The 15925-nt window shown below is 43.6% G+C and overlaps 2 protein-coding genes across 2 annotated transcripts; one reads left to right on the forward strand and one right to left on the reverse strand.

Annotated features, from left to right (window-relative positions):
* Positions 1–223: 223 nt before the first annotated feature.
* On the forward strand, positions 224–10770 carry slc12a9 (solute carrier family 12 member 9). Its single transcript, XM_083987430.1, has 14 exons — positions 224–508; positions 2714–2955; positions 3099–3233; positions 3341–3478; positions 4231–4533; positions 4659–4766; positions 5521–5632; positions 5725–5882; positions 5971–6053; positions 6324–6448; positions 7024–7216; positions 7316–7490; positions 8256–8402; positions 8502–10770. The coding sequence occupies exons 2-14, from the start codon at positions 2751–2753 to the stop codon at positions 9344–9346; spliced, it is 2727 nt and encodes a 908-aa protein (XP_083843556.1). The 5' UTR covers positions 224–508; positions 2714–2750; the 3' UTR covers positions 9347–10770.
* A 185-nt stretch (positions 10771–10955) lies between these two features.
* hsd20b2 (hydroxysteroid (20-beta) dehydrogenase 2) lies at positions 10956–15471 on the reverse strand (the record flags this gene model as incomplete). Its single annotated transcript, XM_083987045.1, has 11 exons — positions 10956–11099; positions 11194–11343; positions 11777–11842; positions 11970–12051; positions 12160–12194; positions 12281–12325; positions 12467–12534; positions 12860–12970; positions 14503–14578; positions 14737–14783; positions 15321–15471. 11 exons carry the CDS (start codon positions 15469–15471, stop codon positions 10956–10958), a joined length of 975 nt encoding a protein of 324 aa, XP_083843171.1.
* Between the last annotated feature and the right edge of the window lie 454 nt (positions 15472–15925).

The raw sequence follows: 15925 nt of genomic DNA on the forward strand, positions 1-15925 counted from the left end.
AGTTATTGAACGAAGGTGATTGGTGTGAGGTCACGTTTGACTTGTGTTCAAATACGGGGCGTGGTTACATCAGGCAGCAGCTGTACCTTTGCTCATATTTGAAGTATTTTTGGGGCCCTCCCCTTCCCCTTCAGCCGGTCACATGGTTCGCTCTCCGCTCTCCCGTGACACATTGGAGCAAATAACAGGGGCCGAGGCGTGCCATGGCTGCTGTGTTGTTATTGGGCAGCTCATCTCTCACAGCAGCAGCAGCATCCAACTCTCCGGGACACTCAGCTCCGTCCGCCGGCCTGCTCCATGCCGTCACACCCGGCCGTCCACTGCGCATCTGACCCGGGACACCACCACCACCACCATCATCATCACTATCATCATCATCCTCTGGCAGAAACCCACCGTTGAGACACGGGCGGATCGAGCACAGCTGGAGCCCCGCGGGGAGAAGAAGCAGTTTTTTTTTAAAGCAGGAAGTGGGTGAAACAGTCACTGGGGAGGCTCAGTCACGGAGGTAAGTTTGACTTTGTCCTTGGTGTTTCTGTTTCATGAGGGGCGGTGGGAAACATGACATGACAGGGCGCGTCTCCCTGTTTAAACCCTGGATGTTGTTGCAGAGAGTGGCGCCGTGCAGTTTCCCCATGCAGCTTCACCACCGCAGCCTAAACACTTCCTGACCTGAACGTGAACCTCAAAAACGTAAACAGACCATTTCATTTCCCCAAAATGGCGCAATATTTACCCACGTTTTTGAACCACTTAACCCGACGTAAAGAGAAGTTGTGTTTTTGGTTGTCTTGTTTTGTTTTTTTGTGCCGCACCATGCTTGCTCACACCACACAGCAATGCGGAGGGTTACACATGCAGGCTGATTTATTTTGGTTACCGGTTACTTGTTTCTCAAAGTGCGGTCCGGGGACCCGCAGAGGGCCTCCACCGGTCCACAGCCGGCCGGGACATGAGCTCAGTGCGTCACTGTCAGCAGCAGCATCCACCACCAAGAGCCTCAGTTCAAGTCTACATCACAGGAACTGAGCCTGATGAAGAGATATGGGTCAGTGCGCGTGTGAACCGACCAAGCACCATCCACTTCCCCATTTACATCAGTGATAAGTCACCCTAAAACCACGGGGAAGAAGAGTCTTTGTCTTCAAGACACAATGCACTCAAAACTTGAAGTGTGTGATAGGCTACTACATATCCACCAATGACTATGAGTCAGACGGTGGTGGTTAGAAGTGCATATAGCTCACTGTCTGGCAATATGCTGATTCATTTCTGCCCTGATCGTTGTTAATTGTGTAAAAGGCCTATTGTGATATATTATTTTTTTCCATCAGGGCCTAGACTTAATTTAGCCTAGTTGTCTGACTGGTCTGAAACCCAAACATATCTTTCTTGAAAAACACAGAGGAACGGTCTGCTGATCAATTAATAGACAATTACTTTCAATTCACTATTGAAACTATGTCAAAATCTCAAATAGAAATTAGAAGTTAGTAGAATTAGAATTAGTAGAAATAAAAAGATCAGCCCCTATAGGTGTTGTCTCTATAATTAGGCTCCTTTTGCCTATGCCTCTACCCATTGTTGTGTAATGCTTCTGTCCTAGTTTGGGCTTGGCCGTCATGTGATTCCTATTTGTCATCTAATAATTTGCAGAGAGGGCTGGGACAAACCTGGCAGATTTTTTTTTCTCTCAGAGATGAAAACCTTGAGGCAGAAAAACAAAGGTGTCTGAGATGAAGACAGAAAAGCGAGGGCGCTGCTGCTCAGGCAGCTGTGCGTCAATGTCTGATCTGAGTTGCTTGTCAAAACAGACAAGCAGCTGTGAATCAGGTGACTCCAAATGCCAAGCTTAGGTGTGAGCATGAGTTTTCATTAAGTGGCACTTGGAGCCTCTTCCTGCTGGTGTTTCAGTGTTTGATCTTTAGTGTGTTTTGCAGGAGGAAAAAAAAAACTTGGTCCCTATATATAGAGGGTGCAAAGATGAGACATGAGTGACTGTGTCAAACAGTAACAGAACAAGTTAGTTGAATGATCCTGCATCTGTAGCGTCAGGTGACCGGGGTACGTGAGTGCTGCTGCTGGCGAACCTGGTGGTGCATTTCCTTTTTGTTTCGAGTCACTGAAAACAAAACAGATGTTTTATCTTCGTCAGAAAGCCCCAAACGTGTTCAGGTTGGTCTCAGATAGTAAAGTTGTCAGTTCCTCATAACTCTTTGAAGTAGACAGTTTTGTTTATCTGACTGCTAATGGGAACATATCACACATCTTAGCCTGAAGAAGAGGATGTGGCTTGAAACGTAGCTTGTTGGATGTGCTAAATAAATGCACTGAAAAGGGAGCTGAAGGGCGCAGACTTTTCTTTAGTCTATTCTGGTTTTAACAAGAGCTCACATATGGATAAGAAAATGTGACACACCACCTTTACATGTGTATTTTATCATACAATACACATTGTCTACACTTTACATGTGTATTTTTATCATAAAATACACATGTAAAGGTGGTGTATCACATCTTTTACTGTCCAGCCTTTCATTAAAGTTGTCTGGGAAAGCACAGTTGTGCGTTAGTGACAAATTGGGAGATACAGTTCCCTGCGGGGCTTAATGACAGAGAACAATCTGATTACCCACAATGCAAACAGAAAGAAAAACTGAGGTGATTGAAGATTTTTATCTCCAGAGTTTTTAACCTGATTTCCTTTTCACAGAACAGGAAGACTGGGGTGAAAACCTTTCACGTCGGCCATGTCGAGCGAACGCACCCCTCTGATCACCTCCGGGGTGTGCGGCCTGGCTGTGACCGCAGCGGCATGCGGTGCAGAGCCGGACCCCGCCCCAGACTCCAGCCCCGGGACTCCCAGCAAAGACCCCCGAAAACTGAACACCTTTTTCGGGGTGATGGTGCCGACCATCCTCTCCATGTTCAGCATTGTGCTGTTTCTGAGAACAGGTGACCAGTGCGTGAGCGGCGAGATTATTATGAAACTATCAGCTGCTTTGTGCTGCAGACAGTGGCTTTTTTGTATGAATCACATACAGTATATCTGAGTCATTGTGCTGCAGGGACTAACGCTGCCATCATCTCTCTTCCAGGCTTTGTGGTTGGTCATGCAGGGCTGTTACAGGGTCTTCTGATGGTGATCGTAGCCTACACCATTATATCTCTTACAATACTGTCTATCTGTGCAATTTCCACCAACGGCGCTATTCAAGGAGGTGGAGCCTACTGTATCCTTTCAGAAACAAACACATTCTCAAAATACAGTTTTTCTGGAGCGACCTGATCTCATGCTCATTTCAAGTCGAAACATCAGCCTTAATAAAAATATGACCAGACATGATCAGTCGGTCTCTAGGCCCAGAGTTTGGAGGAAGTATTGGTTTGATGTTTTTCCTCGCCAAAGTGTGTGCATGTGGAGAATATGTTCTGGGTCTGGTGGAGGCCATACTTGATGTGTTTGGTGAGGATCCTGGTAAGTTTTATGTTTTTTTTTTTCTGTAACTAAACAACTCCTATCCATTTTTTTAAAGGGATAGTTCAACATTTTGGCAAATTGGCCCATTGCCATAATCCCTATAGTTTTAGCAGTAGGTTTGTTACCTTTAATTGTCGGTGCAAGCTATTTTTAGAACGGCGGAGCAGAGCCGTGAGCCGCTCAGAGCTACGCTACGGAGGCTCATGGGATTTCTTGGTTTTCCTCATCAAACTCATCAAATACACAATCCAACAACAACTCTGGTGGACAAGTTGTGACAGGCACATTCACCACGCTATGAGATAATAACAGAACGTTACGAGACGGAGTTGCTTAAGAGGCAAATGCAGAGACTGCTTGCCGAAAAACTGCCCTCGACAGGAACGCGGATCAGTGGTTTTGCATGAATTTACCTCTAAAACAACTCTGTCTCGTAACTCTCCGTTATTATCTCATAGTGTGGTGAATGTGCAGGTCACAACTTGTCCACCAGAGCGTTTTGGAGTTGTTGGATTGTGTATTTGATGAGTTTGATGAGGGAAACCAAGAAATCCCATTAGCCTCCGTAGCTTAGCTCTGAGCAGCTCGCGGCTCTGCTCCACCGTTCTAAAAATATCTTGCACCGACAATCAAAGGTAACAAACCTACTCCTAAAACTATAGGGATTATGGCAATGGGCCAATTTGCCAAAATGTTGAACTATCCCTTTAAAGGGTGTTGATTTTCCTGCCTGTTTTCCTCTGTTTCAGAGTCATCTGTGTCTGGGGGGATTCGAGTACTCCCTCAGGGTTACTGGTACACGGTGTTGTACTCCTCGGTGGTCCTCCTGCTGTGTCTGTTTGTGTGTCTGGTCGGCGCCCACATTTACTCGCGCACCGCCTTCGTCATCCTGCTGGTGGTCACTGTATCCTTGCTGTCCATCTTCATCAGTTCTCTGGCGGTCAAACCTCGTGACTTTGTCATCACCCACAAGGGACCCGGCAACCAGACCCTCCGCTACAACGCCAGCTACACGGGTTTCAGTGCAACCACGCTGAGGAACAACCTGGGCCGTGAGTGTCGCTGAGGGTGATTGTTAGTGAGGATGTGAAACTCCATGTGTAAAACAAGATGACACTCACGAATATAGGTGCATCTATTAGAGGTTCTTACTGTTGTTCCTCATTTCTCCCTCCAGCTGGTTACTCTTTGGACTACAGCACCAACACCGTCATGTCTTTTGCCACCGTGTTTGCCGTCATGTTCACCAGCTGCACGGGGATCATGGCCGGAGCAAATATGTCAGGTTAAAGCTTGTTGTCACATCGCCCTCTTTTATGGCAGAACTGCTTTAAAGGCCCCATGGCATGAAAAATGTGATTTTGGTTATTTTTTGGTGCTTGGGGAGGTCTCTGGGCCACGTATAAACTGCCCCATGCATCAAACTGGTCATAAACGGAGAAACACACACCGCCCATTTGTAGGAACATTCTCTTTAAGACGAGCAGATAGCACTTCCTCCTTTCTGTGATGTCACACACAAGGTAACTCCGCCCACCGTGACCAGTTTTTTTTTTTTTCAATTTTTATAAATGCAGCTTAGGTTTCAGTTACTTGCCTGTGATTGGCCCGACCACATGCCACTCAAAAAACAGTCAGCCAATCAGAGGAGAGGTTCTCATTCTCTCTTCTGATTGGCCAAATGACCTGTGCCTGCTAGAGCTCCAGAAAGAGGCAACAGAAAGGGGCAGAATAAACGATATTAAGCAGATCACAGGTACTCAAAACCAATGATACATCTTGTTAGGGATATCAGCAGGTAAATAAACCCAGAGAAAAGTGCACAGCATGGGGCCTTTAAGTTTTAGACCATATACATGTTAATAATATTCACACTAATGTTGAGAGAGAGAAGTGTGCTCAGTGGAAGAGCTAACACAGTTTTACAACTCCCGCTATTTATACCCATCACAGTTCAGTTTATCACGTCGTTGATACATATACACACACACAAAAAAGCGGACCCTGACCCTTTGCTCTGCCTCCACATGTCTTTGAAGGGGAGCTGAGGACTCCGAGCGTGTCCATCCCTAAAGGCACCATCATAGCCGTTCTTTACACATTCACAGTCTACGTCCTCCTCTTCATCCTGGTCAGCGCCACCTGCGACAGGTCTGAAACGCCTCGTGATGGTGTTGTCTGGTAAATCCACAGTCCTGTAAGCGGTTGCGGTAATGTAACACTGTTTGTTTCTGTTTCTCTAGGACCCTGTTGATTCAGGATTATGGATTCTTGCAGCAAATAAACATCTGGAAACCGTTCGTCACTATCGGGATATTCTGCGCCTCACTGTCAGCTGCGATGTGCGCTATGATTGGGGCGTCTCGTATCCTCCATGCTCTCGCCCTGGACCAGCTCTTTGGTGAGGTTTGATGTTTTTACTCACTATATACCAGTGCCTTTTTTTGTATGTTAAGTCATTTTCTAAGAGACTTTTATTACCCCAACAGGTCTGCCGTTAGCCCCGGCTGCTGTCACATCGATCTCAGGGAACCCATGGGTGGCAGTGCTGTACACCTGGGGGCTGGCACAGGTGAGCAGAGGCGGTGTCAACTAGAGCTGCACCAATAAATTGATTAATCGATTATTAAATTAATCGTCAACTATTTTGATAATCCAATAATCGGTTTGAGTAGTTTTTTAAGAAAAATGTGAATATTTCTAGTTTCTTTGTTCCTTTCTGACTGACTATCCCTTTGGTTTGTGGGCATATTGTGGTTTGGGAAACACTGATTGACATTTTTCAACATTTTTCAACAGCTTGTGTCCTAACCTGTGGGGTGTGTGTGTGTGTGTGTTTCAGTGTGTTGTGTTTGCAGGTCAGCTCAATGCTGTGGCGAGCTTGGTGACAGTCTTCTACCTGCTTGCCTATGCTGCAGTTGACCTGGCCTGTCTGGCTCTTGAGTGGGCATCGGCACCGAATTTCAGGTAATATAACATCATTGTCTTGTCTCGGCGGCACCGCAACACAAACGCGCCCCGCAATCTTCAATCTCTTATTTATGACACATAAAACTACACAAATATAGACATTGTAACACGTATATGATAAATAACATTATCCACCACCACTCCATGGATTATTTTCTCGCCGGCTTCGTTAAAAAACAAATGCACATCGCCCGGAGGAGGGTTTGTAGAACAGCAGAAAAGCAACCGGACTTGCATAGTTCCCCTTTAAATTACAAAAAGCATCCACTGCTTCTGCTGTTAGTGCTGCTTTATTATTCATCGTATCATTTAGCATGGCCATAAATTCTCTAGACAAAAAAAATGTAAATGCACTCAGTGATAATAGAAAAGCTAAAATAGTAAGGTAGCTAAAGACGTCTTCTCTTAGAGAGTACACGTTTACAAAGTGAGGTCTGAAAGCCAGAAATATTAACACCAGACCACAGCATCATATACTAGATTAACTACCTGATATGTATTTTATGTGACAGATAGAGGGATATTTATTGCTGTTCGGTGGCCTCAGTTCTTTGTCTCTGTGTGTTTAACAGACCGACCTTCCAGCTCTTCTCCTGGCACACCTGCCTGCTGGGGATTCTCAGCTGTTTAGTCATGATGTTCGTCATTAACCCCGTGTACTCCTCGGGCAGCATCGTCCTGCTGTTAGTGCTGCTGCTTTTCCTCCACTACAGATCGCCAACCAGCAGCTGGGGCTACATCAGCCAGGCTCTCATCTTCCATCAGGTATCTGGACGCACAGCAGAGACACACACACACAACACACAACACACACACACAAATGAACTCAAAGATGTTGTTTTCCTCTCTCTGCTGTGGTTTTAGGTGCGAAAGTATCTGTTGATGCTGGATGTGAGGAAAGAGCATGTGAAGTTCTGGAGGCCGCAGGTGCTGTTAATGGTGGCCAACCCTCGCTCTTCCTGTCAGCTCATCCTGTTTGTCAACCAGCTGAAGAAGGGAGGACTGTATGTGTTGGGCCACGTGCAGCTGGGAGATCTGGGTAATGCTCTGTGGATGCTCTGTGCCGGCCATCTGCAGCAAACACTATTAAATTATCCTTATCTTTGGATAATTTTCCACTGATTTCGCTCCACTTCCACCGAAACAAAACACTTTTCACCATCTTAAGTCCATCACTCCTTTAATTACTGCTGACAAAATGTAATGATTTTCATTGTCTCCACGGAAATTGTAACGGAAATGTCTTTACAGCAGAATAAGCTGTAGGTGTGGTAGCAGACGTTTTTATCCTTCAGTCTGAGGCTGAATGATCAGGATAAGCCGACAGCTCTGAGTAGCCGACCTGAAGTCCATCGACACCAGCATGGAAAGCTGCCTCGTGGGCTTTCACTTTCCACCTGCTGCTTCTCTTGCATTATTAATAAGAGTATACTCTCTCTTCACCACTGTGGCATCAGAACCTGTGTTTTTAAACTAGGCACTTTTGAATTAAGTTAAATATTTCCTTTGTTTATATTTTTTTCAAATTCATGCAAACATTTACCAAACTGTAAGAAAGAGAATATAGTTTTATAGTTTTAATAGAGATGCACCATGGCAATTCATACTGTATAGCAGCTGCTAATTTGGTCTTTCAATCATTAACTAACTCATAGTCTCTCTGCCCCCTGGTGTCCACTAGAAGACACTGCAATGACCAGAAATGCTATTTACTTCTTTACTTAGTAAATCCTGATTAAGAGTTTTCTATAAATATGATTGAAATCCATGCAGTATATTAAATTTGACCTTTTCTGTGTTTCAGACTCCCTGCCATCAGACCCGGTGCAGCAGCAGTATAACTTCTGGTTGAGCCTAGTTGATAAACTCGGGGTGAAGGCCTTCGTAGATCTGACGCTGTCTCCCTCTGTCAGACAGGGGACACAGCATCTGCTGCGCATCACGGGCTTAGGTGAGCTCTGGTTGTATCATCGTGGCGTCACTAGGTAGAGACTATGTTTGTCTTCATCTGCACTTTGTGACTCTTGTGCTTTTTCTGTTTCTCTCTTAGGTGGCATGAAGCCCAACACGCTGATTCTGGGTTTCTACGACAGCTGCACCCCCGAGGACTTCTTTCTACAAGATTCAGCTTTCTGTGACTCATCAATAGGCCGGAGTAATGAGGGAGAATATAATTTTGGGGTAGATTTGCCTTCATTACAGGCTCATTTCCCCCCAGTGAGACACGTCGAGAGCCCCCGCTGGCTATCACCAGAGGAGTACGTGGGGATCATTTCTGACGCCATTAAAATGAACAAGAACGTCTGCCTCGGCCGCTATTTCTTCCAGTTAGAGGGAGAGGGTAAAGATAGCAAGGTGGATGGATCAGAGCGGACCATAGATGTGTGGCCTCTCAACCTGCTCCAGCCGGGCAGCCGCGACTACCAGGACGTGTGCAGCCTCTTTCTGCTGCAGATGGCCTGCGTGCTCAACATGTCCAACAAATGGCGCCACGCAAGAATGAGAATCTTCCTCAACGTGGAGACGGAGTCCAGCGACCAGAGCTGGGTGGTGAACGAAGAGACGGTTCGCGAGTTGCTGAGGAAGCTGCGAATCAGGGCGTCAATCAAGATCGTGCCGTGGGACGCCGTGGTGCTGCACCACAGTCAGCCCGACGGGGAGTGCGCCGCAGAGCAGCCGCAAGCTCTGTCCGAGGACTTCCTGTCGGCGGTGAACTCCATGTTGGCGGAGAACAGCTCGCAAGCTGCCGTCCGCTTCCTTTATTTACCTCGACCCCCTGCTCATCACAGCCAGGCGCAGCAGCAGTACGTGGCTCAGCTAGAGGCAGTGACCAACGGTTTAGGGCCAACGCTGCTGATTCACGGCGTCACCCCGGTCACATACACTGACCTCTGAGCATGTGCAAGGCAGGAAGTTGTGACATTTGACAGTGTACTCACAGCAGCATCTCATCTGACTGCTTATTTAGGTAAAAGTATAAATTGTAGGAGAATTTCCTATTTTCATATACTTGAACTGGCTCAGTGACATAGCCAATGAATGGGAGACAATGTTTTTGGTCATGTTTGTGATACTGGCTTAGATTAAGGTCTACAGGTCTGTCTTTTCACTCAAGACAGAGATGGGAATGTGTCAAAGACTCTTCAGAACAAAATCACTATTTGTTTTGAGCGTTACGGGTTGCCTAGGACAATGAGTGTAGTAATAGTAGAAATGTCTATGATATAATTTCAGAGATGAAATTATGAATTTGTGGTATTTTGTGATACCGATTGACCATGGTAGAAATGTAACTGGTTCCGTTTCAAAAGGGTTTTGTATTAATTCATGAGAATTGTTATTTTTAATTCCTTTGTGTTTTTGCTGCTTGTTTTTTTTTTCTTTCTTTCTTTCATTCCAACATTTCTGCTGGTTGTTGGACCAACTTATCAAAAGTTTTTGTTTCTGCACTGAACTGAGTTGTGATATCTGTTCTCCATGTGCTCATACTGTACATGTCTTCTTTCTTTCTGTTACATGTGTACATCTCTAGTCTTCACAAAGGGAACTGTTGTGTACATACACATCAGAATGATGCAGAGCATTAGTTGCTGTTTTATATGCTAATTTTAAAAAACCATAGGGTTTTTGTTCTTCACAATGCAAACAGTGAATAATACACCAAAAAGGGTCACACATGCTTACTATGGAGTTACTGAAAAAATAATAAAGAGCGTGTGAATCCAGCTTCAGTCAGGACCAAGGATGATTCAGACCAAGTCAAGTTTGAAACTAGAGCCAGTTCTCTTATTTTTACACAGCAACTAATTAACCACATACTATACCAAATACATTATGGATACAATAAGTGAACTGTAACAGTACTATTGCCATGTTTTTGTTTTACAGCATCCAGCACTGCATGGACCTGTAACAAACTATACATATGAAGTTGCTGAAAAAGCATCTTGCATGACTTGGCTTTACCCTTTTTGTTATTTTCCATCATGAGTTGTGATGAATGGTCACTGAAAGCCTTAAACGACTTGGCACTTGTTTACTAATTCACTTGAATGGTTAAGTCTCAGACGTTTGGACCTCACTGTACACAGGAGTAAATATACACCAAATGTACTGTGTATTGCCACCTTTGCAACTGTAATGTTGTATAACTGTACGGCACTGTTTATTTAATAGATTGCTTCATTGCAATACAAACAAACTGTTGTCTGCAGATCTGTCATGTGTAATACACAGCTAAAGAAATGATAGTTGATGCTTCTTTACAGATGTTGCAACTCAGGGCTACTTTAGAGTCCAGTGAAAAGGCTTTTAAACACATTTACCTCCATGGGTAATTAAACAGTCCATGCAAGAATAATAAATAGATACAAAATATACTATTATTCACATCCATGTCTTAAGTGGAGACAATAGTTTTAACTGAAATATATACAGTACATTCCTAACAGTGATTCTCGTTCACTTATTGAGCTTTAGCTTCTGTGCAAATGCAGCCAGATGATTATTCCTCCTTTTCTCTCAGCTTCTGTTTTTCCTCATGTGCTCGTCTTCCACCTCCACTGATCTCTGCAAAGTTTCGTAGCTTCCTGATGAGGAATGTTGACATACGAAGCCAGTCCGGCATGAGTATTGTGAGAGCCACGTTCTGTAGGATGACAGGGAAGAGAGGGTGAGACGTTAAGACGATGCAGCACCAGGAAAATTTGCAAAAGATTGTAATCACTGTTCTTCTCTCTGACCTGGAGTGCATGAGACAGACATCCGCTGGTGTAGCTGGAGTGACCCACAGTGTTCAAGGCTTCACGTACGAACCCTGAAGCGCTTTTCACGAAGCCGTTGACTTCTCTGTTCTTTGTCATGTTGGTGGACACCATGAGGGGGGCCACACACTGGGGATGTGTTATTAATATGGGTTAAACCTCTCCAGATATCAATAAGTAAAAACACCACAGAGACCGAAAAACATCCAGTGCAGTGCAGGAAGATCTCTAGTATATTGAGTTTGATGCAGCTTCACATATTAGCTAGATACTCATTAAAGTAAGAAATGTTTAAGACACGTTTAAGGTCACTTCAAAACAGTGTGTTCTTCTTTACACAATTTGTCCAGCAGAGGGCACAGATAAGTCTTTCTTTAAAAAAACATGTCATGAAGAAAATCCTCTCGAATAACTCTTGTAAAAGGTCACTATGTTTCAGAGATAGGTGTAAAATAAACATTTACCAAGTTACATTGGCTTGGTTAAGCATAATCCTAAACCTAACCCTAATCTTAACATTTGGCTTTGGCAGCTAATCACAAAATAACTTTGGAAACTTTACCTGGACAGTAATTCCTTTTGACTTGTACTCAGCATTCAAACACTGTGAGAGATAGGCAACAAAAATCTGAAAGAAAGAAAAAAAAAGTGTTATGAAGTAGTGCACAAATGAGGGATTGTGTAAGGATGAGCTCATTACAGAGCATGTGATTCAAGGCATGCACTTAAATGACTGAATATGGATGAAAAAGTACCTTAGTAGAAGAATAAAGGGACAACAAAGGTTGTGGACGGACGCCCGCCTCGGAGGAGATATTGATAATCAGCCCCGTCCCTCTGCAGACGAGGAGGAAGACAAACTCTCAGTAAGTAATCCAACAAATCCAGTTGTCTTCGATTCAACTTTTGGATAACTATGATCTGGATGAATGAATATGACAATACCTTTCTGTCATGCCTGGAAGAACTAGTCTGGTCATCTGAGTGGAGACAATATAAATAGTCATAAAACTGTTCAGATACAAAGGACACATTGTTAATAATACTTATATAGTAAATGTCTTACCTGAGGGACAGACAGCATGTTACAGTTGATAACCTGAGTGATTTTCTGGTCAGAATATGAGCAGAAGGGAAACTATGTGAATGACAGGTAAATATGATCTTTTCTACAAGTTAAGAGTCAATGAAAATAAATCATCCACTGCATTGGTTATGGTAAAATACATTCATAATGCATTGCCAAACTTACCTGTTCAGCATCTGGGATTTCCAGGAAATAGGCAAAATTATCAGAATAGGTCATTCCTACATTGTTGACTGTGGATTAGAAAGAGACCAACAAGAAACTTTGTTTAGAAAGTTCATCTGAATATTCATATTCAACATCATCTTCCACGCAATCTGGTTTAATCTTTACAGGTTATGATTGTTTGATTTATTTGCCTTCAGATGTAGCGAGGTGTTTCTCCTTTTGATGAACTAAAATAACCTGTTGCAGGCTGCAGCTTCATTGACAGTCAATAGAGATTCATCTCTAATCTAATCTATTAATCTTCTTTCTGAGGCTATCATTTCGTTTTCTGTATTATTTCTCATTTCAAAAAGGATCTTCGTCCTCTGCTGTGTAGTAATTCGTTTTTACCCAGAATCCCAATCTCCAGGCCCTGCAGCTGCTTGGCTATCACAGGGTAGATGCTGTGGCCCTCTGTGAAGTCAGCCTGGATGGTGCGAGTCTTTCGTCCGTGAAGATCCTCTGGGAGAGAGAGAGAAGAGACACGTGTTTACAGTGATGAGGAAACCGCGGTTGAACACCACTTTTCAGTATTTGTTGTTTTGAATTTCGTGTCTTCGGGTGACATTCCCGCGCTAAGCACAGGAAATGACGCGTAGTCCACAACTTGCTTGGGAAGCGAGGACACGTAGCTTCTGAACAAGAAAGCTGGAGACGTCGTGGAGCCGACAGAGTAACCACCTCGGTAAGCTAGCTGGTCTGGCAGTGTACACCAATGATTCACGGGGGTCGTTTCCACTCACTGTTGTTCACCTCAGGTTGAGCTAATGACTGTCAAGTGTCAACCACCAAAATGCAGATAATCTTTCCCCACAGGAAGTGAATGTTTTATTGGCCTCTTTGCTCACATAATATGTGACAATACGTTGTTATGGCCATGTCTTATTGTTTACCTGGGAGCGTGCCTATGTTCCCACAGCCCTATGTTCCCTCAGCCCTATGTTCCCTCAGCCCTATGTTCCCTCTGGACTCTCTCTACCTATCTGGACTCTACCTATCTGGCCTGTCTAGCCTCTACCTGGTCTTTTTTACTAAACTTAACCAACTCCTTTCTTCATTGCCTAAACCCAACCAATGGTGGGACCAAAGGGCTGTGGGAACATAGGGCCTAATTTTCAGTGACAACAAAAGTTAGAAATGAGGGAACATAGGGCTGTGGGAACATAGGAATGACCCCGTTTACCTCACCCACGTTTTACCGGCCTTCCCTTGTCCACTAATAGTATCTGGTTTTCCATCTGCCTGATATGTACATGAATGCAGCATTTGTGTGACCCTCCATCGTTTCTCACTCTACACAGCCTTGGTGTTGTTGTTTCTCCCAGAGCCTACCAGTGTTTCTAATGGACATGCTGCCACTGAATGTAAAAGATGGCGGCGCAACATGGTAGCCTGCATTGAGCTTACCAGCTCTATGTAGGCCTATGATAAGCTTTGGAAAAAATCCAAAGTTTATCAAAACACTTAAGTTTGTTGATGGGGTAAATACTAATTAAGGAAACACATTCTTTTGAATGAAATAATCGATTTTTGTTACATAACAAGAAAAGTTACACAGTGGGGCTTGAAGATCGCTTGCTAGCTGCAGGGCTCCCAGCTAACTTACTAACTTAGGGTTGCCAGCCGTCCCATACACTAGATTGTCCCGTATTGAAAATTAAAATGCATGGTTCGTTACTAAATCAATACAGGACACTCACCCTGCCCTACACAATGTTTTCACATTCCTGGTATGATAATAATACAAAGTGTAAGAAAAAAGTCTTCATGAAAAGTCAGGGGGCAGGGGCCCACTTCAGTTTTTTAATTTTTTTTTGGTAACACCTCAGCCCGGGTTCCAAGTGAGCCAAGCGATGCTAATGATGTGATCCGGTTAAATGAATGAGAAATTCAGATTTGATGTGAATGACAGAGTAGCCTAATTCTTCAGAGATTTGAGCTTCTCATTTGAGGACTGAGCCAAAGTAGATGAGAGGAACTGTAAAGTAACTCACCTATCTCTTTGGCAACCACCTGAAGCTTATCATTAGATCTGCTAACCAAAACGACGTCCAGGCCTCTCTGTGCCAGCTGGAAGGAACAAGCAGACAGACAGGTTTAACGATAGTCATGAGTCGTGACAAGACTCTACACTGGTGAAAACTGAAACACGTCATCAGCTCCAAATTTGAAATGCAGACCAAGAACTGGTGAGAAATATTAATAGTGGATGGAAACTGGAGCCTCACCTCAGTGGCATAAGCTTTACCAATGCCTGATGTGGCACCAGTGACAACTGCACAAAGGAGAGAGCAGAGAAATTTTACATTTACTTAAGCCATATTAAAACACATATTGTTATAAAACATTAGTTGATATTTTTTTTGATAGAGTCCTTTCAAGATGACACTCGTTCACAAAGCTCTTCAACCAGCTCTGCAAAACTTTTAAAAAAAAAATTGAGATTATTATCATTATTATTTTCATCTAGAAATCTCACATTTTTTACCAAACTACAATGAAAAATTGACTGTGAATTAACTGCAGAGTTTTTTAATTCAGCCAATTAGACGGAAATGTCCCATCAAAAAGGAATGTGGATATCTTATCAAGTTCTCAATCAAACGGGCTTCACGGGGAGGAGTCCAGTGTGTGCCGCTGCAGATTGAAGCTCATACTCAAAGAGTAGTTTAAGAGAATTCCTGTACTCGATTAACTAAATCCAAAGTCTTTGCCTGTATGCATAATAGACACTGTTAATGTTTTGTTTTGTTTTGTTTTGTTTTGTTTTGCCATCCTGTAATAGAACATAACATATTATTTTGGACTTTACCTGCCCATCGTCCATATGTCCTTAAATCCACTTGCCAAAGCTCTGACAACACAAACTCTCTGAATCCACACCAACATCTCCAGACCAGTCTCAGTAAGTAGAAAATCACAGTGAATCCACCAATGACGGTTAATACTTCAGGGAAGGACATTGTGCAGCAGAGCTCCTGGGATTCCCTTTTAGTCCAATGGGTGAAGTTTTAAAAGGCGGTGATTCCTAAATTTATAGTATAAGCAATGACACATTTTTTTTAATGAACTATGTAGCATAGTGCTCCTCCCACTCTGCTCCACCCTCCACTGTGTGTCATGAGGGTACGTTTGGCAGACAACACTGGAAACAATGCACCTGAACATTACAAATTCCCTGCAGACAGAGATGAAGGAAATGTTTCAAACGAATGTAAGACAGTCTGACCCCCACTCTGAAATGTTGTCTCTGAGACATGGAAGTTTTCCCCCAGACTCAATGAAATAACTTGTGTATATTATGCCATTGCTTATTTTTAAGTGAATCAACCACCTAGGTTCGAACATCACCATTTGAGGCCAGTCTCTCATCACTCTGAAGTGTTTCTTTAACACCTCCTGTCTACCTGACTTACC

This window comes from Trachurus trachurus, assembly GCF_905171665.1.
Source record: "Trachurus trachurus genome assembly, chromosome: 14".
NCBI classification, from domain to species: Eukaryota; Metazoa; Chordata; class Actinopteri; order Carangiformes; family Carangidae; genus Trachurus; species Trachurus trachurus.

Excerpts from the sequence above, each read along its gene's own strand:
- slc12a9 (XM_083987430.1), top strand. The coding sequence starts at position 2,751 with ATGTCGAGCGAACGCACCCCTCTGATCACCTCCGGGGTGTGCGGCCTG. Across the intron at positions 4,767-5,520 it reads GGCCGGAGCAAATATGTCAG|GGGAGCTGAGGACTCCGAGC; the intron begins GTTAAAGCTTGT and ends ATGTCTTTGAAG. Across the intron at positions 7,491-8,255 it reads CGTGCAGCTGGGAGATCTGG|ACTCCCTGCCATCAGACCCG; the intron begins GTAATGCTCTGT and ends TCTGTGTTTCAG.